Genomic DNA, 24,770 nt, shown 5'->3' with positions numbered 1-24,770 from the left:
TCTTTTCACAAAACAAAAAGCAATAAGACAGCAAAGAGAAATAAACTGTATTTAAAAAAAAAAACAAAGCATTGCATTCAAACCACACAGACTTCAAAGACATGACATGTAGTTCTGACATTGTAAATGCTTTATTGACTCTGAGTTCATTTTACTACGGGAGAAAAAGTGCTGCAATACAACTGGAGCAACTGTATTGTGTAAAGCTGGAAAAAGTACTGACGTACTAACAGTCAGGTTGTTTGTGAAAAGGTTTAACAATCCAGAGAAAGAAAGCTCAAAATGGCACAAGGCAGTAGACATAAGGCAGTATCTTCTTTACAGAAACATGTCTCAACGTAAGATGAAGACAAAACAACGGTTATCTTAAAGACTGTAGCAACTCGTGGTGTCAGAAGTGCCGAATGTGAAAACTCGTCAAAATGTAAACAAAATGGCCAAAGAAATGGGGAGATTATCACAGATAATTTAATAATACTGACTAAAAATGTAAACTATGGGGTCATTGATAATCTCATCTTTAAATATTATATCGAAATCAATAAGATATGATTAGCGGACTCTTAAATTATGCTAACAATCGATCAGTTGCAAAAGTATTTTCTTAGTTGAAGTTACAGTTTCAACCCATTCAGATGAACATTTTATTACATTTTGACCAGCTATTATGAAGCAATTAGCACAGACGTGTGTAAGGAAAATGACTTTTTTTTTTCTCCAACATTGAAGGTAACTTGCAACAACTGGGACATTTAAGCAGCAACACATTTAGCCATTGGTTCAGCTGTATCAGGAGAGTGAATTCATGGGACAATCATCCATTTTACTGATTTCCTTCCATAAAACTTTCCCTTGATTCTCTGCACACATCAGTTTATTTGTATCGGGCATATTCTTGGGAGTTACTTTTTTGGCCTGACTCCTTTCTCCTTCTCAAACTGGGCGATCTGGTTAAAAATATCCAACAGGTTAGCAGGAAGCTCTTTTTTTGGCCTCTCTCCCGGCACTGAGGTCACGCCACCGTCCAGTCTTTTACCGTGCCCTCCGTCTGACCTGCTGCCACTTCTGCTCTCCTCCTCCGCTCTCCTCTTTCTGCTTTCCTTCTCCGTTTTCACCTCGTCTCCCTCCCAAATTTCTTCCCGCCCTTTGTTCTCATACCCACCGCCGTTAAAGGAGCTTCTCTGGGAAGAGTCACTTCGTCTCCTGCTCTCCAAGTGTTTGGAGGCAGAACCGGAGTTCCCTGGATATTCGGGTTTGAGATTAGATTTCCGGGAATACTCGGACTCAACCGACGAGCAGGATACTTTTCGCTTCCTGTTCTCATCTAAGCTGCTTCTCCTCTTGGAGTCACTGTTTCTCCTATCCTTCACATCCCTCCTCTCTCTACTCCTGCTCCTCCTCTCCTCTCTTTCTGGACTTCTACTCAATGTGTTTTTCCTTCTCCTCCCCTTGCTCCCCTCTCTATCCCCTTTCTTCCTTTCCCTACGTGAGGAGTTGGACTCTTCATCCTCTGAGGCTGCTGATAAAGAGTAAAGCTGAGAGATCCTTCTGTCTTCTCCATCTTTCTCCTTTATCTTCTCCTCTACCTCCTCCTCCTCCTCCTCCTCATCCCTCTCTCCAAAACCCGGACCTCCCTTCTGGTTGAGAAAGGTGGCAGAGGTGTTGGGAGGTGCAGGATACCACTCCAACTCCTCTTCCTCCTCTCTCTCCTTCCTTTCTTTCTCGTTCTTACCCTCCTCACTCTTCCGGCTCTCCCTTGAGGAGACCCTCCGATGGCGCTTGCTTTCCCGCTCGGACCTCCTCCGTTTCTTTTTCTTCTTTTTGGACCTCCTGCGAGAGGAGGAGGACGACGAAGAGGAGGAGTTCCTGGAGGCAGAGGAGGACGACGAAGAGGAAGAAGCCGATCTCTTCCGTTTTCTCTTCATCCTGAAGAAAAGACACATCCACTGACAACCTTATTCTGATTAAACAGCTTTTTTTTTAATGTATGAAAAGTCTACAAGCCAGAATATTTACCTGCCATACTTTTAAAAACAAATCAGCGTCAACTCACCTCTTCTCCTCTTTTAAGATCTTACGCAATTTCTCAGCACTCGTCGGGACGCTCTTTGCTTTCTCCTGTTCCTTAGCCAGCGCTTCTTCTCGCAGGCGAATTGATTTCTTTACGGTCGCCGGACGAGGCAATGCAAGGCATGACAATGGCAGCCCAAAGCCCACAGATATATATTCAAACACATATAACACCATGACCCAAAACATGCATCAGAGACCCCCCCCCCCCAAAAAAAACGGCATTCATTCATTAATTCATCCATTCATATCACAGTACGGAAAGTATGGAGAAGAATAGGAAAGCCCAAGATTGGAGAAGGAATAAATGAAAGGAGGAGCAAACCACCACAACCACCAAACCAAGAGTATTAACAGATGACAGAATGATGAAGAGAAATACGGAGGGTTACGTATTTACCATAGAAAAAAGTGGTGCGATCCGTGAGCGAGGTAGTAGATAGCATAGATGCAGATGGATGGACAGAGTTGCAGGCAGAGATGTGCAGAGAGACAAACAGCATTTGTTCCCCATCGAGACAGAGAGGGTGGCAACATTACCGTGTTAGGATCGGGGACACGGCGCCCACCATGTGTCCGGAAGAGGAGTCGTTGTTCGTTTTGCAGTTTATTTTTTTTCGCCCCCCCCGCAAGGCAGGTGACAAGGCCGTGGCAGTCGGAGGGTCAAAGGGCAGAGTCCCAGGGTCGGACACACATACACACCAAAACACTTCATCAGTATTACAAACCAGTCTTTAACTATGAACAGTTCACTTCCCCGTGTTATTTCATGGATTATTTCTGTTCAGAGAGAAGGTTTTTACATCTAACTAATGAGAGTGTGTTACAGAAGTGCACAGAGGCCATTTTATTGGGGAAGAAAAACTACACAATGAAGTTACTTTAATACTCCCTCAAGAAATATTCTTCAAAAACTGCAACTCTGGTCTTGGCTTGTTTGGTGATATACGTGGAGTCAGAGTGTTTCATGTTTTGATATGAATCCTTTACTAAAATTAAGCTTATTAAGTAAATTCCTGACCCTTCCTTGTTGTAACACAGATGTATTTTGCTATGATTAGTTAATGATCAGAGAGGCTGTCGAGTGGTCAACATGGAACCAGTTTAACAGGCTTCGTACAGGATGTATAAAACTACTGTCTGACAAAGCTGACTTCCAGTACAGTCTTCAGTCACTTCCTGTATGTGCAGATATCAGACTTACTACCTTGTAGACTTTACACTGTCTATCATTCATCTCTGGATTTCATAAGCTTTTTTTTTTTTTTTTATCTTTAAAGCCATCATTTGTAAGCTTCCTGTTTATCTCTGTGAAATGCTTCCTCCTGTTACAGCTATCAGATCAGATCATCTAGATGGATCATCTTAAGTGTCCCTACAGTCTGCTCGGAACAAGCTATGTTTTTAATCTTCCTTGTGTTTCTCACGTCCTGTTTGGAAGTGCTGAATGTGATTAAATTATGATGTGTGTTTTTGTGCAACTATGTGACATCTATTTTATGCTCCCATTCTGATGATGCATCTCAAGACACTGCCTGGTTAAAATAAATCTTTAAAAAAAAACTACTTTGATGTAATATCTTCTTATAACTTGATACACTCAGTTTGCTGAATGTGGGCTTGCATACACTATTAGACAGTATTTAAATTTAAACCTGTGACATTTTTTTTTGGCCATTTGGAGGCAGTGAAAACAAGCTGTAAACACACCACATTCATTTGGAGTCACGTTTCTGCTCACCTGATGAATGCAAGTTGAACATTCACTTTCCTTTTTAGCTCTGTTTTGAACTCTATCAACTCTTGAGGGGAAATATCTGGCTATTAACCAGTTAGTTGTTTGGTGCTGAGCAGGTAGTGTACGGTCTGTTTTTAGAGCGTTCCAACTGAAAACAGTTGCCTGCTGCGCCCCAAAAACTATGAGTGTGAGTGGTGAGACTGACTTGCACCACACTGTGTAACGTTGCAGGCTACACAACCAAAATATTGAGCTGAAAGAAGATATGGAGCGGCAGAACTGGGTGATAATCACTACAAGCAACCCTTTTCTCACATACAAGTAGTCATCCATCGTAATGATATATATTAAGTATAAAAATACTGATTATAGCTGCTTTAAAGCTTTCTGCAAGTGTTCCAGACAACACTTCTTTGTCGAAAAGAAATAAACAGACGCAATACAAATGCATAAAGCCTTTTTACATCTGTTTCAGACAGAAAAATGCAAATAAGGGGACATCTCAACTGTTTTTATTAGCTTAACAAACTAATCTGGCCTTGCAACAGTCACACATTTAGTGCAAGTTGAGTGTCACCACGGTGTGAGATGCTGATACGACTCTGATACAGCCAAAAAACCACAGTGGCATTATTTATTTGCTTTACCTGTTTTATTGTTTTTCTGCAGTCATATGTGACACCACATTTAAAATTATGCTTAACAAAGCTTTGCCCATCATTGTTGGCATGTGCTTTATTATTTAAGCCTAAAATACACAGGGTGCTTACCTGCTTAACTTTCCCAAACCCCCTTATGTGTGTGTGTGTGTGTGTGTGTGTTGTGGCCCGCTCACCTGTATAGTTTCTGTGATCTTGTGTAGGGCTTCCTGTGCCTCAGGGTTTGAATCATCTAGGGACAGAGCTCTCCTGTACAGTCCCTCTGCTGTTACTAGTTTCTCCTGTTCCTCAAGCCTAAACGCACACACACACACAGATAAAATAGATCTCTGAGTAAATAAATAACAATTGATAAATGAAAATACCACTCCCATCTACACTGATATCCTTGTTGTCGTGGTAAAAATAAACCAAACAGTCCAGTTGTAGCTCACACATCTGTTCCAAACACCATTTCTGTCATTAATTACCAAGCTTTTTTGGATTCTACTGTTTTAATTGCATCTTAGTGTGAGCTGTTTAGAGGCGGGGGGGGGTGCTGACAGGAATAGAACTGAAGCTCAGGCTTTTAAAAAATGTATTTAGACGCAGCAGAGAAGGCGTCGACACAGGCAACAATTCCCACAGCTGTTTAACTGGTTTGGTTTCTAGTCTATTCTTTAATCTCAAGTTACTTTTAATGTCAGCCTGTCAAGCTTTAAGCCCTCAGCACTGCCATGAAGTCAAAACAAGTCCTATATGCCCTGATCCAACATTATTATACAAACTCTGCACATCTGAAGGCATCCGCTGATGAATTTGTGTCAACAAGGAAACAAAACTTTAGGCGTTACATGAAAAATCAGATTTACTGATGAAAATAAACTTTAAAGTGACGTAGTGTTTTAGTTGTTTATCTCCAGTGGCGCCACTTCACTGCTGTGTGGAACAAATGCAAATCCATGTATTTCTCCCCCATAACAGGATTTTCTGCAGTGTTTAATAGCAGGCGAGGGCAACCACACTTCAAATAAACACAATTTGTGCTAACACTGTGAAAAATTAACACACTTTTAATAATTTAAAAAAAATCTACTTTATGGGAAAAAAGAGCGGCGGTGTTATTTCACACAGTAAACATCATATCTACTCATTGAGACTATGGAAAAATATAGAGAACTTTTTCTGCTGTGGAGTGGCAGAAAACACTGCTGCAATGTCATGATAGCTTATATATCATTATTTTTAGTATTGAGAAATGAAGCAAATTGCTGGAAACCAGTAAACTCACTGTGTAGAGATGTATTTGTATGTGGCAGCCATCCTCGCATTTGCAAAACATTTTTACTACATGACACAGTTCAGACATCTGTTGGCTTTAGCTCTCTAACATGACGCATGGAGTCAGTGAGATATGGCAGCGACTAGCAGTGGTAACACTAACAGAAACTACACAACGTTAGCTCTTACAGGTGGTGAGAAATGACCTGTGTGTCCCAAAAATCAACTGGCAGCACAAGTTAAAAGCACAGGATGCGGGTGGCTTACCACCTCAGCTAACACTCTATTAACTCAATTCTCAGTCCCAGTCCTTCCTAACTAGTGGGCAAACTGGAGCTGGGAGTAAAATATGGAAGCTTTTACCTGCCTACCCCTGTGAAGAACCTGCTAATGAACTGTCCATGTCAGCAATACTGCTTGATTTTAGTAATTTTATTTAACTGTAGCAGGATTGAATTCCAAGATCTTAAACATGTGAGCTGTTTGTGCTTACTGTTTTCCTCTCTCCACCAGTGTCTGGCAGAGGTACTTCTTGGCGTTGCGGTGATCTGGACAGTTCTCCAGGGCCAATTCAAAGTCTGTTACAGCCTTCATGATGCTGCCTTTGTTAGCATATCTGAGAATAGACAATAAATGAAAAACACAATAGTAAGAACAAAAAAAAACACCCAGAGAAATGATCCAGTCATGCTAACTACAGAGGGTATCACAACTGAGAGATTTATTTTCATTTTAGAAATTTCTGTCAAACTGCTTAAACCAGATCTTATTATATTATTTTTTTTGTGATCAAACAAACAAAACATCTACAGTGGGGAGCTACACCAATGATTCATCCTTCCTATATTTGCAGTGTTTGTTCACATACCAATTGCAGGTGAAAGAAACACAAATAAATACTAGACGCTAATAAAAATACAAAATGAGTCACCTTTGCTGTTCAAAACTATTTTATTGAACAATGCCTCATTAGCGTTCAAAGGCGTAAACGGTATGCGCTGCTGTTATTACACTGAGCAGGCGCTGAGCCAAAGTTTTTATTGCAGCATAGTTGAGAGACGGCTTAATCCTGGCAGGTAATGGTGTGGTGTTAAAATGTTTTTCCACACATTTTCTTCCAAATGAAATGGTGATCTGTACATTTTGTGTAAGGAATCAATTTTACAGACAGATTATAAATAGTTTACTTCAATCATTTATGAAAAAAGGTAAATAAAACAGATAAATGGCTTGCGAAAGTATGGGTATTCAAAGTATGAATGTCTAATAATTCAAATATTTCCAGATAGATGTAAGCCTACATAAGACTGGTTAATAATGGAGATTGTGACAAAGAGTATAATTATAAAATAAGAATCAACGTACAGAGCTCCCCGAGCCACCAGCGCTTCTACGTTATTAGTGTCGATATCCAAAGCTTTGTTGTATTCATTCATGGCTTCCACATGGCGACCATGCTTGAAGTGATCCACACCAGCACGGACACTGACGGATGACAGACATAGGACATAAAAATTTTAAAAAAGAGGTTAAGTTGTTATTTAATGTCAAGTCAAAAGAGAATGAGAGTCCAGTGAGACACAACAAGGGCACTACATAGATTTGCAGTGAGAAAAGTTTAACTGTACCACTTCAGGGCCCAGGACGCAGACTGTTTCTTCCGGATTGCAGAGGCAAAATCGTCTTCTTTGAAAAGTTTACTGTAGAGAAGGGAGGCACGTAAGAATACAGAACTTTAGTGACCTTTGAAACAGTCCTATCTCAACACTGTAGGCTTCCCTCTCCTAAAGGTTACCACTATTCACCGGCCTACCTAACACAAGAGATCTTTCTTGCTAGAAAGTTCATGACACCACATGAAGTAAAAAAACAATCTGTTAGTAGCTCGGTAGCTTATTACCTGGGCTCTTACATGATAATACAATATCCAGTACCCTATGATGAGTATTATCTTTTAGCAAGGAAAACAAGTAGTAGCAGTTCTGAGGTATTATGGTATGTAATTGAAATTATGTAAAGCTGCTTTATGTGTGACAGTTTTGTACAGAAAGGTAAAAATTCACAAAAACAAGACTAACATCTACAGCTATGCTAGCAGCTCTGTGAGACTGTATTTAGGGCACAGCTGTGCTCTGAGCTAAATGCTAACGTCAGCATGTTTACCGTGTTCACCGTCTGAGTTTAGCGTGTAAGCATGATGGATGTATTACAGGAACTGGATACTGGACTCAAAGATGGTGACCATTCACTCAAATGAAAACTGCTCGCTTGGTGCATTAACCAAAGACGTTTTCTAGCTGCCATGTTGTGCAGCCCACTGAATATGTGCAGTAGTGTTTCTCCCCCTGGCCACGTCCCCACTCTCCCGCCTGGCCCATAGACTTTACATCATAACTTTAAAATCACTTTTCTAGACTCTGGGAACGTTTTACAGATATAAAACCTGCTTGGTTTAAAAATTCTTAATACAAAGAGTAATAATTAACCTTGTTTGAAGTTTGAGGTGTCCTGTCAACAGTTTAACAGACATCTCTTTCATGATGGCAGTCTATGCTTTTTGGGCTACAGGGATCGTTTCACTGTAATACTACAAGTGGCTACTGAGAGAAATTGATAGCAAGGCTGAGTGATGGCACCATATCCAGCTCTCCTAATACATCTATGGTAAGCATGCTAATATTGCTAATTAGCAATAAAGATAAAGAACAGCTAAGGCTGATGGGAATGTCATTAATTTTGTGGTTATGTAGTCATAAACCCAAGTATTAAACATAGTTAAATTTTGCCCCGATGACGGTGCTAAAGGAAAAAAAAGGATTCATCCTCAGGGCACCATGCATATATGTACCAAAGTTCATAGCAGGCAGTGCAGTAGTAGTTGAGGTGTTTTAGTAAAAGTCAAATACATCAACCTGCTGGTGGCACAAGAGGAGGAATCAGGAGATCAACCAAACTCAGTAGGATTCATCCTCTGGGGAACACGAATGTTTGCACAAAATTTCATGACAATCCATCAAATATCAGTCTGGATCAAACTGGTTGTTGCCACAACTTGCCTTGACATCAGTCTAAGAGATAAAACTAACAAGATAACTGATGCTAAAAGGAGTTTTTAAGAACACTGACTGAACACTAAAAATGACTGTTGCTAAAAATAGAACAAAACTAACAAATTACTGAGGTACTCTAATCTGTTAGTAAAGGCCAGTCGACATGTTTACCTCTGTAGTCCTCTCATCATTGACGGAGGGTGGGTGTCGCTAACTCCCACCTTCTCCAGTAGGTAGTCCACAACGGAGGGGTTGTGGTAACCATGGCAACCCATCAGAATACACTCATATGTCACACTGGAGTCACTGGCTGCACGAACACTTCGACTGTGGGGAGAGGAGAGGAGGAAAGAGTAATTTTGGTATCTGGTTCATAAGTGTCAGAGTGAATTAATGTGATTCTGAGTCCCATGGTAGACTGGGTTTCTGTATTCCTCCTTTCTGACTTTAATTAATTAACATGAACGTTTTAATTAGAGTTCAGTAAAAACAGCCAGATTCTCTACTCTTATGTAGTTCTCAAATTACAAACAGTTCATGTATATTTTAATTCTTTTTACGCACTGTTTGTTTGTTTGAACCAGTGTTTATTTTATTTTATTTATTTTATTATGTCATTTTGTGTCGTTACCTGTAGTGTATGGGCAGCTCCTCCCTAGTGATGACTCCCAGTTTGATGTGCTCCAAGCTGGGTGAGAGAGAGGCCTGGTGGAGGGACACTGTGATTTTCTCTTGGTAACGGTCGATGTCTTTCACTCCAGCTACAAAACCAGAAAGTGACAAGAAATTCAAAAACTCAAGAAATAAAGTCATGTTGTTCTACAGATATGTACGTAACTTTATCTAAGATTTCATCTGGATTTCAATCCAGCAGTCTGAAAGTAAACTTTTCTGATAATCAATCATTTATTTACATTAGTTTCTTCGGCCAAAATGCTTAAAATCCTCTGGATGCAACTTTTCAAATGTTTGAAAAGACATTTAAAAACGTCACCTTGGACTCTGGAAAAATTTGATGGACATTTTTCACAGTTTTCTGACATTTTATCATCTAAATGATGGAGAAAATAATCAGCAGATTCATTGATAATAAAAATAACTGTATGTTGCAGCCCTAATATGCTGTATCACTGCTTTTTCTGACTATGACATTTGAAAAAACAAGACCAGATGAGAGAAATATCATTCAGTTACATTTCTGGATAACCAAGTTTAGTGTGTAACAGAGTCTCCACAATCCATTCAGGCCTACATTTCATCAAAATATATTGGCATCTTACAGTGAAACTAAATGGGTGTTCAGACTGAAACCACTCCGCTTTAAAAAAAACAACAACAAAGTGCTGCATTAGCGGAGGCGTGTTATTTGTAGTAAGACAATAGAATATTGTCCAGGAAAGCCGGTTTGAGTAACAGATATACAAGTTTGAAAGCTTATCAGATGCCAAAACACGTCACAGTGGTTTATAATACTAAAAAAAGCTTTACAGCTGCAATCATTTAATCCTCTGTCATCATGTGAGGTAAACAGCAGAATTCCATATGACAATTCAGTGCGTTGTCAGGTGACATACATATTGTGTTTCTGCACTAACCTCTGATGAAGTCCCCAATCTGGTAGTAGGACAGAGGATCATCGTGGCTGCCAGTGGAGGGAATTTCTCTGATGTGACATAGAGCCTGAAGGTAAAAAGGAAATAAATATATTAGCCTTTATTAGACAACAATAGTAGTCTAGAAGCAGAGACATACTGATTATACGTCATTCACCCTAGCCGATGAATCAACCGAGACAAATTTAAATGTTTGCTTTGAAGGGACCTGTGTTGTGTTTATCTAGAGTGAGACACACTCATTGATGTGTTTTCCATGTTTCATTTAACAGTTTGAAGCATTGATAGATGGTGAGCTTGGCCTAGTTTAGACATGCCACCACTCCACAGCAGAGAGGAGATTACTGAACTATCGGTCTGTGAATTCCTGGAGGACAGCCAGTAACACTGGTCCCTTTGAACATTTAGGGCAAAACATTTCACAGGCCAAGTACTATAGCACAGTATTTATAGCTGGAATGCAAACATGACATAAAAGGCTAGCATGGGACTTAGCTTGAATGAGAGCTCAACCTGTACAATCCGCTAAGAGACACGTTGTTTACGTTCCTTCGCAGTCAAACTACAATGTAGGTAAAGCTGGAGAACCGACAATCCCAGTTTTCTGCTTCTACAACGGTCAATTAATTGGTTTTGATCTGTTACAAGACTTATGAAGCGGCTCATGAGCATTTAATTGATTAAGCTTGTTAACCTACCGACAACTCTAGGTCTTCAATGTCTCTCTTCAGTCCTCCTGCCATGCAGAGTAGAGTGAGAAAGAAGCCATATTCTCTAATGTTGTTGATCCTCCCCACCACAAGGTCTCCTCTCTCCAGGTCCCTGTACAGCATGGCTCTTCTTTCATCATAGGAAACCTCCATGAAAAACTCCACTGGTGGCATGATGGCACAAGGTTCTGGGAAAGCACAGGCAGAGAGCTGAGTCAAACATGTGGAACACAAAGATGTAATTCATCATATACTGAGAGCGCATCCACGTTAAAGGACAGGTTCACAATTTTTCAAGTCTGTCTTAAAACAATTAACAGGTGCCCAAATGAACACTGAAATAGTTTTTTCTTTCCATAATCATTCCTCCTGTTCATACTGGCCAGAAGAAGATTCCTTCATAATGCACTTACAATTTAACTGACGGGGGCCAAAATCCACAGTCCTGTGCAAAAATGTATTTAAAAGTTTATCTGAAGCCAATATGGAGCTTCAGCTGTCCAAATTAGTCAAATCAAGTTAATAACTTTCAACATTATAGTCATTTTAGTGCCGATGTCCTTCTTCGTGTTACTACACTTCCACCGCAATTCAACAGGGAAACATAAAGAGGGAATTTTATGCTATATCTACTTGTTAAGACTAACTGAAGACTGCTGAAGCCTTATATAAGCTTCAAATAAACTTTTAAATGCATTTTTGCACAAAATGACTGTGTGGACACACCATGGATTTTGGTCCCCAAGTATCTGATATGTGGTCAAACCAACACCGACCTGCAGCCTCCTCCTCCTCGTGCTCTTCTTCTTGAAGAGTGGCGGTCTTCCATGCTGGACAGAACAGGATATCTGCCTTCCTGGCAATGAACTGCTCCACAAGGGGGTTACTTTGCACTTCAACCCTGCTGCAAAGAAAACACACACATTCAGCAGTAGCTTTTCAGTAAATATTCTAGTAAGTAAAAATTGACTTGACTCATCTTTTGACAAAGTGTGTAGTGTATTGCACACCAGGTAGACAGGCACATAAAGTGAAATACAAAAAGAAAAAGTTTAATTCCTGTACACTGTCACTACTAAGTGTCTGAGAGATGCAGCTTTTCAGTAACTGACCTTTGTCAGGCATCAAATTCACAACATGAAAGAACAACATCCTTGTATGACATCCTCAAACAGCGACAACCAATCAAAAAGGAGAGAAAATCACAAACACCTCAGAAAAGTAAACCTGCAAGTAATTATCATTTTCATTAATAATTTTGCCTGATGACTATTTTCTTGTTTAGTCAATTATTCCTTTGATATATAAAATAGACAATAGAGAAAAATTGTCTATCAGAATATTTTAGAATCCAATGAGATGTTTTCAGATTGCGAGCTTTGCTTGGCCTTTTTCCTTGAAGAGCTACAGGAATAATTAATTAATTATCAATCAACTGATTGTTTCAGCTGTAAAAACAAATACAACATTAATAATTCCTGAATAAAATACTCCAAAAATTGTGAGCAACAACACACAAGAGAAAACAAATAAAAACGGAAATAAAGAAAAAAGAAGTAGAAAAAAAGACAAATAGTTATGGGTAACGCTAAGTAAGTGATTCTTAGCAACAAAACAAGTTTAAACAGGGGATGGGGAGGTAGATCTGACAATATCAAGTCAAAGTTATCATCCAAACTTGAAATATCTTCTACCTTAAAACAACAGTCAGGTTCTCCAAATGAACACTGAAAGAGGTTTTCCTCGCCTCTGTTCATACTGGCTATTAAAAGATCCCCTTCAAATGTGCTTTCAGTGTAAGTAATGGGAGCCAAAATATGCCCACAGTCATCTTGTACAAAAATGCATTTAAAAGTTGATCTGAAGGTTATATGAGGCTTCAGCAGTCTGAGTTAGTCATATCAAGTGGATATCTGACACATTTACAGTCTTTTTAGCATCAAATTCCCTCTTTGTGTTTCCTCGGACAGTGTTTCCCTGTTGAGCTGTAGAAGAAGTACGGTAATAAAAAGAGGGTGGCTCTTGGCTGACGCTTCATATTAGCTTCAGATAAAGTTTTAAATACATTTTTGCACAGAAAAAGGACTGTGGACTTTGACCCCCATCACTTATAACTTGCAATATAAAAATACTCCATTACAAGTCCCACATGAAAAATCCTACTTGAGTAAAAGTATAAGCAGCAAAATGTACTTAAAGTAGTCAAGTAAAAGTAGTGGTTTGGTCCCTCAGACTGATATATTATCAAATATGACATCATTAGATTATTAATACTGAAGCATCAGTGTGTTCATGTTACTGTTGTAGCTGCTGGAGGTAGATCTAGTTTCAACTACTTTATATACAGTTAGCTAGTTTAGTTCAGTGGTTCCAAACGTAGGGGTCGGACCCCTCCAAAGGGTCAACAGATAAATCTGAGGGGTCGTGAGATGATTAATGGGAGAGGAAAGAAGATAAAACACAGTTCTAACACACAAACCTGAAAATGTAACTAAAGCTGTCAAATAAATTCAGTCGAGTAGAAAGTATAATATTTCCCTCTGATATGTAGTGGAGAGGAAGTATAACGTGGCATCAAATGTAAAGAACAAGTGCCTCAACTACTGTACTTGAACTTAAGAACAGTACTCGAGTAAATATAGTTACTTCCCACCACTGCATGACACATGGGCTGTCTTCTTAGACTTGTGTGAAAGCCACACGGTAGGCTAGAGGCCGTAATAACTCTGTGACATACCTTTCATACGTGGCCTTGCACAGCTCAGACGCCGCCGCTTGGAAGTCTGGGTTTTCTGCTTGTTCACATTTCAGCTTGTTCAATAACGTCTCTCCATGAAACGTCAGACACTGCCTCAATAAGTTTCTGTCCATTCTCTGCTCTCACAAGACCGCAGTCACATTATTGTGCGAGTCACAAATAACCTGCTGACACTGAGTGTCGTTAACTGTGTCTATAAAGATTCGGCTAAATTAGTAACGCGTTAAAGACAGCAAAAAATCAATTTAACAGATTTGTGCAGCAACTCGCGACGTGTTTAAAATATTATTTAGGGGAACAAGCTGAGAAATGAAGCGTTTAAGTGACGTACATAGCTAACGCTGTATTTAGCTAGCAAAACAAACGCTAAACATGCTAACGCTGCCTCACGCTTTTCACGGTTTTGCTGTTTATCTTGGTAGAAAACTCTTCAGTAATTCAGTATTTTAACATGTGCAAAGTTCGTCCGTTTACCCCACTACAAAATACAGCCAGTGTTTTAACTGCAAAAACTGTGCAGTAGCAAACTACTCAAGTCTCCATGCTTAGCCTGCACTGCCAACAGCTATGGATAACTGCGCATGCGTATGATTTGTTACACTGAATAATGTCGTGTGAAACAAGCTCCGTCTAGGAACTATAGTGATTTTGATCGATTGTGATTTATTTTTTTCTGAACTTACTTGAAAAATCATCAGTGGCCCCCAGCCCAAAACAATAGAAAGTCAACTCACGAGACTTCAATCAACCAGACATCAGTTGTTACATACTGTATTTCTATGAGGTATGAACACTCAGATTGTTTTTAATTGTAATTTTAATAACTTTCAGAGGCCTGAAGAAGTAAAATTATGCAGTATTTTTCAAGAAAAAAAAAGCACACATTAATGTCCTAAAAAAACCAAAACATAATATTATGGACCACTCTTCACCTGCAATCTTCGTCACTGACTTTGAGGGCGGCCCAGCTTCCTCGTTGTCATCCAGAGCTGCCCCGCCCTTTTGCCCTGCCTCCTTGTCGCCCTCCCGACCTGCTCTGCCCTTCGGTCCTGCATCCTGGTCACCCTCCAGATCCGTTAAGCCCAGTGGCCCAGCCCCCAGGCCGTCCGCCTGAGGTCCCCAGCTCCATTCTCAAGCTCCCAGGCCACTTCCCCCTGACTCCCTCCTCCAGACCCCCTCTAGCTACCCTGCTCTGTGTTCCTGATCGACTTGGTAGGACGTCTAGAATCCGTCCCTTGAAGGGGGGGTCCTGTCACAATCTGCTCCTCAGTTCCTCTCTACAGCCACACACTCTCATCCCCAGCCCTCTGTATTGCACTTTGTCTCTGTCTCCCACCCATGCTCACTTCTACCAGGCCATACACTTTCCTCCAACTCTCAAGACCTGCCAACCTCAAACTGTCCACCGGATGCTCTCAGACTTTCCCTCCTTTCCCCATCTACACACCTACTCCTACCTCTCATCAGTCCTACAGTTTCCTGGCCCACTCCGCCCAATCCTCACTTGCGACTCATTCCCTCATCAGCCACTCACTACTTGTACCGGTCCACTTCCATTGTTCTCTGACAGTTTGTTAAGTTGTCATGCCTTTGCTTTCTAGCCTCCGGTCTTTGAAACTTTGAAAACCTGTAACCTGCATGTTTTGACATTCTGCATGAATATTGGACTTTGGATTCTTGCCTGCACCCTTTTGGATACCCTTTGCCTGCCTTATTTACTCCGTAAACCTATGTACCTCATGTTTTGTCATTAAATCATTGAACTGTATCAGTCTGCCTCAGACAGCTGCATTTGGGTCCTACCCTGCTTGTACCAGCAGTGACAGAGAGGAATTGTGCTAAACCTGTTTGACAACCTTGAAGAGGGTTACCGGCAATCCATTAAGTGCAACGTCATTTTAAATGCGGAAAACTCACAATTTTGATGGTCACGTACTTTCCCCAATTCAAATATTGAAGTTATCTGATACCAGTTAAAGTAGTTCTGAAACAAAGGGTCCTCAGTAGCATCAGGAGTATGGTGTCCTGGTAATCCAGCATACCTGAATATCAGTTATATTGACAAAGTATTTTACAAGTTTAAATTCTTACACCTTTTTACAATAATGACATACATAGATGTTCCAGCCTCACCGGGGAGTATTTCTATATAAACATGACATTTCTAAAAATGTCTCAGAGGCAGTAAATTGCTGACCTGGGCCAAGTGGTGGGTCATTGGCCTAAGTCATTAAAATTTTTTGGTCATTCCAAAAAAATGGTTTCAGTACTTAACATCTTACAATGACCCTTTCATCCTAACCTCTTTCCTCCCAACACTTCATGAAGTATCAGATACAGGAAGGGTTCATTTACATCTCCACTGACTTAATAATTTAAGCATACAATGCTTTTTACACAGCATACATCACATTAACACCCATAACAGTCATGAGCAAGGTTCTGTTTTTATGTGCTTTTTACACAAATTACTTAAATTTATGAAAAAAGTAGTTTGATTTTTGGCTCCTAGGCCTGTGAAGACATGCCAATTTTTGCTGAAAAGCATTAAAATAACATTACTATTATTGCAGAAAAATATACATTTCCCCTGTGAGTAGTGCAAATTTGCATGTCTTCTATATATAAATGGCACTCTGCAGTTGATGTAGCACACTCTTTCCCATCACTCAAGGATTTGGCATGTAGCACAATTGTTTAGAAAACCAGTCACGAGCAGAATATGATATGGGAAAATCTTGGTAGAATCCCGTACAACAGTTTTGTCAATATGCATTTTAATTACTTAAAATATAATTCCTCCAATGTTCTTTTTATGGCAAATAAAATGCCTGTGTATTCTATCTGTCTCAGTCTATGACTGAGCAAATGGCTTCCACTTTAATTAATAGTGATACTGTCATGTACTTTAAAAAAAAGTCCTCAGAAACAAATATCACACAATATAAATACAGGATAACAATCAAGATGGACCACCTTCATATAGGAGTTAAGGTTAAGATTTTGGTGCCGTTAAATTTCAAGTACCACATTCTGTGTTATCAATCTTTTATCTGTGTTGAAATCAAACACATGATGTCCTAAACACTCACAAATGGATTGTATGGATGATGTGATGAATGGAATGATGTTGAAACTGGTGGATTTGTGAAAATTCAAGTGGCAATGTACAAGTTGAAGTGGCCTATATTTTGTAAACATGTGTGTGTGAATTACCTGGTTTTTCAGGTTATATGAAAGTAGCGTTCAACACAAGTACCTTGTCCCTCCCTCTATAGCTGAGGGAGGAGCAGCTCGCAAATTAAGTGCAAAGTGAAATCACAGACAAGTACCTGTCTGTACCTGGAGTAGTGAGAAACGATACCATTCATCATGGAGAGAAAAATTCTTTGTTGGATAATTTTGCTTGGATATTTTCATGCATCCTCTGGACAAGGTAACTATTCAATATTCAATATAATTTACTTCTATTTATATATGGCTTTTTCACTTTTTGATATGCCTTATTGAATCAGAAACTGAAGACATAAGTAGTAGACAGGAGTATTTCCAAAGCAGTTTTTATTCAAATCTTAACACAGAACCAATACTCAAAAGGATTTTTTTCTGTCTTTTATTCATTATCTGTTATTGCCTGCTATTGCTCTTTCTTTAAAGAAAACTATTAATTCTAATTTGATAAAATAAACTTGAGTTATTTCCACAGTGTTTTTTTAATTACACAAGCAAGATCAGATAATAAAAATTAGACTGAAAGTGTTTATTTGCTGTCAGAAATTGACTAATTATAAACATGCACACATTTATGACTATTCACCTGAATCACCTTAAGATAAAATTATCAAAACGTATTTATTAAATTAAATCATTAGGTAATTAAAATTGGGTTACATTGAGTTGATTCATTTGTTTTGGTTCATTTCCCAAAGAGCATTAAATGCCTGAATGGTCTTCTGCCAAGGACATTGGATAATAATGAACAAGAGCATAAACATACATCTTGGCAGGATAGTATCAGGTGCCACTGTCTTACTTCTGAAAAAAGTTAGTAAGAAAAAAAAGGTTGGAGAGGTTATTATTTGTACTTCATAGCAGTATTGGATGAATAACTTTGTTAAACATGACAGAATTAATGTTGTAAAACATATCCTATTGGGATTAATACTACAACCAAATGCATTTGTTCCAAAATGAATGTGCATTTAAAACAAATCACATATAAAGCACTTGTCAACCTCTGTGAAGGTTTAATTATCTCTGAGTTAGATGCTGACTGTTAGTTTTACAGTCAGCATTGTGTTGTGTAGATGAAAGAATACAAAGGTAGGCAAAGTGTGGCCTGATGGTCTGAGGTCAAGCAAACGTGTTAACATCACCTATATCACCAGGATCCTTCTTTTGAGTGTATGACTGTGAACACAAAAGCATGCCAATCTGTAAAATAGTCTTTGAGATGTTTGGTGACAGTTGTACAAACTGACATCCCACAGACAATTGATCCTGTGTGGAAGTTATGGCCTCATATAAGATAAATATGTGGATATAAAGATAAGTGGAAATATTGAGATATTTGATTTTATTGCTTTTCTGACTACTCAAATATAATTGTCCTGGTCCTGCAACATTAGCTTCAACCACAATCATGACATCCCCAAGCACCACATCTACACCAGGAATTACGACATCCCCAAGCACCACAACTGCTCCTGTAACTACGGCATCCCCAAGCGCCACAACTACACCAGGAACTACGACATCCCCAAGCACCACAACTATACCTGGAACTACGACATCCCCAAGCACCACAACTACACCAGGAACTACGACATCCCCAAGCACCACAACTGCACCTGTAATTTTGACATCCCCAAGCACTGCAACTACGCCAGGAACTACGACATCCTCAAGCACCACAACTGCTCCTGTAACTACTACATCCTCAAGCACCACAACTACACCAGGAACTACTACATCCCCAAGCACCACAACTACACCAGGAACTACGATGTCCTCAAGCACCACAACTGCACCTGTAAGTACGACATCCCCGAGCACTGCAACTACACCACAAACTACAACATCTGCAAGCACCACAACTACACCAGGAACTACAACATCCCCAAGCACCACCACTGCTCCTGTAACTACGACATCTGCAAGCACGACAACTACACCAGGAACTACAACATCTCCAAGCACCACCACTGCTCCTGTAACTACGACATCTGCAAGCACCACAACTACACCAGGAACTACGACATCCCCAAGCACGACAACTACACCAGGAACTACAACATCTCCAAGCACCACCACTGCTCCTATAACTACGACATCTGCAAGCACCACAACTACACCAGGAACTACGACATCCCCAAGCACCACAACTACACCAGGAACTACAACATCTCCAAGCACCACCACTGCTCCTGTAACTACGACATCTGCAAGCACCACAACTACACCAGGAACTACGACATCCCCAAGCACCACAACTACACCAGGAACTACAACATCTCCAAGCACCACCACTGCTCCTGTGACTACAACATCTGCAAGCACCACAACTACACCAGGAACTACGACATCCCCAAGCACCACAACTGCTCCTGTAAGTACGGCATCCCCAAGCACCACAACTACACCAGGAACTACAACATCTCCAAGCACCACCACTGCTCCTGTAACTACGACATCCCCAAGCACCACAACTGCTCCTGTAAGTACGGCATCCCTAAGCACCACAACCACACCAGGAACTACGCCATCCCCAAGCACCACAACTGTTCCTGTAAGTACAGCATCCCCAAGCACCACAACTACACCAGGAACTACGACATCCCCAAGCACCACAACTACACCAGGAACTACGACATCCCCAAGCACCACAACTGCTCCTGTTAGTACAGCATCCTCAAGCACCACAACTACACCAGGAACTACAACATCCCCAAGCACCACAACCGCACCTGTAACTACGACATCCCCAAGCACCACAAATGCTCCTGTAATAACGACATCCCCAAGCACCACAACCGCACCTGTAACTACGACATCCCCAAGCACCACAAATGCTCCTATAATAACGACATCCCCAAGCACCACAACTACACCAGGAACTACAACATCCCCAAGCACCACAACTACACCAGGAACTACGACATCCCCAAGCACCACATCTGCTCCTGTAACCACAACATCCCCAAGCACCACAACTGCTCCTGTAAGTACGGCATCCCCAAGCACTACAACTACACCAGGAACTACAACATCCCCAAGCACCACAACTACACCAGGAACTACGACATCCCCAAGCACCACAACTACCCCTGTTAGTACGACATCCCCAAGCACCACAACTGCTCCTGTAAGTACGGCATCCCCAAGCACCACAACTACACCAGGAACTACAACATCTCCAAGCACCACAACTGCTCCTGTAACTACGACATCTGCAAGCACCACAACTACACCAGGAACTACGACATCTCCAAGCACCACAACTGCTCCTGTAACTACAACATCTGCAAGCACCACAACTACACCAGGAACTACGACATCTCCAAGCACCACAACTGCTACTGTAATTATGACATCCCCAAGCACCACAACTACACCAGGAACTATGACATCTCCAAGCACCACAACTGCTCCTGTAAGTACAATATCCCCAAGCACCACAACTACACCAGGAACTACAACATCCCCAAGCACTACAACTGTTCCTGTAACTACGACATCCCCAAGCACCACAACTACACCAGGAACTACGACATCTCCAAGCACCACAACTGCTCCTGTAACTACGACATCTGCAAGCACCACAACTACACAAGGAACTACGACATCTCCAAGCACCACAACTGCTCCTGTAACTACGACATCTGCAAGCACCACAACTACACAAGGAACTACAACATCCCCAAGCACCACAACTACACCAGGAACTACTACATCCCCAAGCACCACAACTACACCAGGAACTACTACATCCCCAAGCACCACAACTACACCAGGAACTATGACATCCCCAAGCACCACAACTGCTCCTGTAACTACGACATCCCCAAGCACCACAACTACACCAGGAACTACGACATCTCCAAGCACCACAACTGCTCCTGTAACTATGACATCTGCAAGCACCACAACTACACAAGGAACTACGACATCCCCAAGCACCACAACTGCTCCTGTAACTACGACATCTGCAAGCACCACAACTACACCAGGAACTACACCATCTCCAAGCACCACAACTGCTACTGTAATTACGACATCTCCAAGCACCACAACTGCTCCTGTAAGTACAACATCCTCAAGCATCACAACTACACCAGGAACTACGACATCTCCAAGCACCACAACTGCTCCTGTAAGTACAACATCCCCAAGCACCACAACTACAGCAGGAACTACGACATCTCCAAGCACCACGACTGCTCCTGTAAGTACAACATCCCCAAGCACCACAACTACAGCAGGAACTACGACATCTCCAAGCACCACAACTGCTCCTGTAAGTACAACATCTCCAAGCACCACAATTGCTCCTGTAATTACAACGTCCCCAAGCACCACAACTACACCAGGAACTATGACATCCCCAAGCACCACAACTACACCAGGAGCTACAACATCCCCAAGCACCACAACTGCTCCTTTAATTATGACATCCCCAAGCACCACAACTGCTCCAGGAACTACAACATCCCCAAGCACCACAACTACACCAGGAACTATGACATCCCCAAGCACCACAACTACACCAGGAGCTACAACATCCCCAAGCACCACAACTGCTCCTGTAACTACGACATCCTCAAGCACCACAAATGCTCCTGTAATAACGACATCCCCAAGCACCACAACTACACCAGGAACTACAACATCCCCAAGCACCACAAGTACACCAGGAACAACAACATCTCCAAGCACCACAACTGCTCCTGTAACTACGACATCCGCAAGTACCACAGCTACACCAGGAACAACGACATCCCCAAGCACCACAACTACACTAGGAACTACAACATCCCCAAGCACCACAAGTACACCAGGAACAACAACATCTCCAAGCACCACAACTGCTCCTGTAACTACGACATCCGCAAGCACCACAACTACACCAGGAACAACGACATCCCCAAGCACTACAACTACACCAGGAACAACAACATCTCCAAGCACCACAAGTACTCCTGTAACTATGCCATCCCCAAGCACCACAACTACACCAGGAACAACAACATCTCCAAGCACCACAAGTACTCCTGTAACTACAACCCCAGAAACCACAACACCACCTCCAATTAACATGACTACACCCACATCCTTACAAACCACCCCAGCAACTACCACAATGACACTCCCACTAACCACAACCACCCCTGAAACTACCACAACCTCACCTCCAACAACCACAGCCACATCCATAACTACTACACCCCCAGTCACCACAAACACAACACCAAGCACCACAACCATACCCCCAGAAACCTCCACACCCATTACCACCACACCTCCAACCATCTCAACTACAGGACAAACAACAACCCAAGGTATGTGACTCCCTGATTTTTCCCTCTTTTTATTTTTTCCTCCAATCTCCTGGCTATAATGTAGGGTTTTTTTTGGAAAGTTTCAACTAGGAGATGCGATAAAAAAAGGTTCTTTAGACTTTGATCTATGACATCGGAAGTGGTCATACAAAATTCATCCCAAATTTTATTTATAATGAATTGACCCCAAGTCTATTGCTTATAAACAAAATTACCCCAAAGAGACGATCAGTGATTGATTTTAGCTTTAAAACCCACCTTAAAAGCCATTTTTTCTCATTTGTCTTCTTTAGTGATTACCTTTAACATTAGTAATGGAACTGCAATTATTGTATGATCAAGGAAATCTACTATTGTCAGGATGAGTTTTCAACATTGACATACACAAGTAATTTTTATTAGTCTTTTATTGATTTCCGAATTTGAATCCCTGCAGGTTTGGTATCACTAGCACATCTACAGATGAAGATCATTTCCTATGGCTTGGTCAGCAATGAGACCATCATTAAAGACATTCAACAGGTTTGTAAAACAGAGTGACTTAATAACTTTGTCTATGAATGCTTTTCATCTAAAATGATAAATTATAGAAACACAAACATATATATTGTGGTGAAGGGAATGAGATAGATCTTCTGATATTTACTCTCTGTTTCCTCTCCATTTAGTTTTTTAGAGACCAGCTTCTGAATGGAACAGCCCACACATTGAAGGTGATAAACATTCAAAGGGTTCAAGTTTCCCCATGAAAGCTTCATATGGACAGAAATGGTCAAAGGTGAATGTGTAAAGACAGCAATTCAAGGTTATGCTGGTGGTGTTGTTTTAACACAATGTGAAGGGGCAGTTCACCCAAAACGTTTCATCATATTTAGAAAGAGATATTTCTTTTGAGTTTTTCAATAAGTTTAGCAGAACACATCGCATGTCACTGTACTCCACTGAGCTAAGGTGAGCTACAGCAAATGTCCCCCAACCAGCAGATGTACGTGGATGGTGTTTTTGAGTAGACGATCCCTTTAGACACAGAGATTTCAGTCCCCTCTTTTGCCTGCTTATAATCATTTTGTCAAATTAAATCTGAAAAAGTTCCTCAAATGAGTCAATATTAAGACTCGCTTTCATTTATCTCTAATCCTCAAACAGTATTCTTAAGAATTATAATCACCATGCTACACTGTAGTTCCCAGGATTGTGAATAGTGGGGAAGTGCATTTGAATCAAGTGTCAAATTATTTGAGCAAGACAATGGGAAGCTCAAACCAAGCAATCTGATCTGTCAAAGAAGTTTTCAAGAGGTGTCAATAATTACCATGCTTTATTACCTGAGAGGCATCTGTCAACATGCCTGACAAGCCTGGTAACCAGGAAATTAGTGAACTATGTTTCTTGCTCACTCCTCCCTTCCATTAAATATAATACACTGGCAACAATAACCTCACTGAGTTCCTCATACCATGTGAATGACTATTCCACCCCGAATTAAGGATATGAGTGGTCTGCCATGTGATACTGGTAGAATGTGACTGGTACATATGTAACTAATGAATGTGAATCTGTTTTGTCTTATGTAGTTAAGAATTGATTTATTAAGGTTATACTGAAGATTGTCTTTCCAATTTATTGGAAAACCAGAATATGAAGGAACTGCTTGTTTGTTGTGTGGAAGGTTTTGGCTATAAAACAATGCCTTTAAATATTGTAGTACAGAGAAGGAAGTCTACTGCGTGAAGGTTCATTTTTTAAAAGTTTATATTACATGGTCTTAAAGCACATATTAAAGGCTAAATGTGTATGTTTTGGGCAGGCTGTTTCAGTCTCCTGTCCATTTGGTAAACTTGCCTGGTATTGAGCTTACAATGTGTCAAATGTATGGAAATGTGATGTATTTAAGTAAGATAAACCATTTGTGATTCTGAACATAGGCCATATGTGTGTCATTTCTTATTCTCTTGCTGTCAGCCTATGCAACAAGTGTTTTTTAAATTTTGTCACATGCACTCAGAATGTATCTCTTCCCTGATTCATTGCTGATTTGAATTGTTTTTTCAAATTATTTTTGTACTTAAATCTTACTTGACCTAATGCATACTTCACTTTGAAAATTAGTGTTTAATGTGATACTTTTTTTTAGTCCCAGTCACCTTCATTTATGGCTATATGGAAATTTCTTCTCCAGACTCTGTTTTAGCCATACCTTTATAGACGTTTAGACTTAAGATAGATTTAACACTACATTTACACACAAGATTACTAGTTGTTATTTTATATTATGTAATGAAAGATGAATAAAGAGACATAGCTATATGAAGTGCCTATTCTTTGTGTTATTTTTTGTGTCATTTAATAAATCA

At 40.6% G+C, this 24,770-nt stretch overlaps 2 protein-coding genes across 3 annotated transcripts; one reads left to right on the top strand and one right to left on the bottom strand.

Moving 5' to 3' along the window:
• Positions 1–107: 107 nt before the first annotated feature.
• On the bottom strand, positions 108–14,467 carry ttc14 (tetratricopeptide repeat domain 14). Of its 2 annotated transcripts, none has more exons than XM_044361296.1 (12): positions 13,838–14,467; positions 11,877–12,004; positions 11,089–11,288; positions 10,373–10,457; positions 9,409–9,538; positions 8,949–9,104; positions 7,356–7,427; positions 7,093–7,212; positions 6,221–6,343; positions 4,644–4,761; positions 2,054–2,160; positions 108–1,926 (listed from the first exon to the last, which is right to left on the bottom strand). In XM_044361296.1, exons 1-12 carry the CDS (start codon positions 13,969–13,971, stop codon positions 903–905), a joined length of 2,397 nt encoding a protein of 798 aa, XP_044217231.1. In that variant the 5' UTR covers positions 13,972–14,467; the 3' UTR covers positions 108–902. The 2 variants fall into 2 exon arrangements, with proteins under 2 accessions (XP_044217231.1, XP_044217232.1); XM_044361297.1 differs by having other exon boundaries at positions 11,877–12,001.
• A 2,717-nt stretch (positions 14,468–17,184) lies between these two features.
• LOC122989047 (platelet binding protein GspB-like) lies at positions 17,185–24,723 on the top strand. Its single transcript, XM_044361727.1, has 5 exons — positions 17,185–17,294; positions 18,487–20,156; positions 20,192–22,416; positions 22,853–22,938; positions 23,085–24,723. Exons 1-3 carry the CDS (start codon positions 17,231–17,233, stop codon positions 22,169–22,171), a joined length of 3,714 nt encoding a protein of 1,237 aa, XP_044217662.1. The 5' UTR covers positions 17,185–17,230; the 3' UTR covers positions 22,172–22,416; positions 22,853–22,938; positions 23,085–24,723.
• The last annotated feature ends 47 nt before the right edge of the window (positions 24,724–24,770 follow it).

The sequence above is a fragment of the Thunnus albacares genome, chromosome 9, assembly GCF_914725855.1.
Source record: "Thunnus albacares chromosome 9, fThuAlb1.1, whole genome shotgun sequence".
NCBI lineage: Eukaryota > Metazoa > Chordata > Actinopteri > Scombriformes > Scombridae > Thunnus > Thunnus albacares.
This window is presented reverse-complemented; position numbering and strand designations above follow the sequence as displayed.

What these genes read in the sequence shown, in the direction of transcription:
- ttc14 (XM_044361296.1), bottom strand. Translation starts at nt 13,971, where the DNA reads ATGGACAGAAACTTATTGAGGCAGTGTCTGACGTTTCATGGAGAGACG. An exon ending in CGAGGAGGAGGAGGCTGCAG is followed by an intron (nt 11,289 to 11,876) that starts GTCGGTGTTGGT and finishes GTGCTTTCCCAG; the next exon opens with AACCTTGTGCCATCATGCCA. An exon ending in GAGCTGCCCATACACTACAG is followed by an intron (nt 9,105 to 9,408) that starts GTAACGACACAA and finishes CTCTCCCCACAG; the next exon opens with TCGAAGTGTTCGTGCAGCCA.
- LOC122989047 (XM_044361727.1), top strand. Translation starts at nt 17,231, where the DNA reads ATGGAGAGAAAAATTCTTTGTTGGATAATTTTGCTTGGATATTTTCAT. An exon ending in TCATGCATCCTCTGGACAAG is followed by an intron (nt 17,295 to 18,486) that starts GTAACTATTCAA and finishes CTGCAACATTAG; the next exon opens with CTTCAACCACAATCATGACA. An exon ending in CCACAACTACACCAGGAACT is followed by an intron (nt 20,157 to 20,191) that starts ACGACATCCCCA and finishes TACCCCTGTTAG; the next exon opens with TACGACATCCCCAAGCACCA.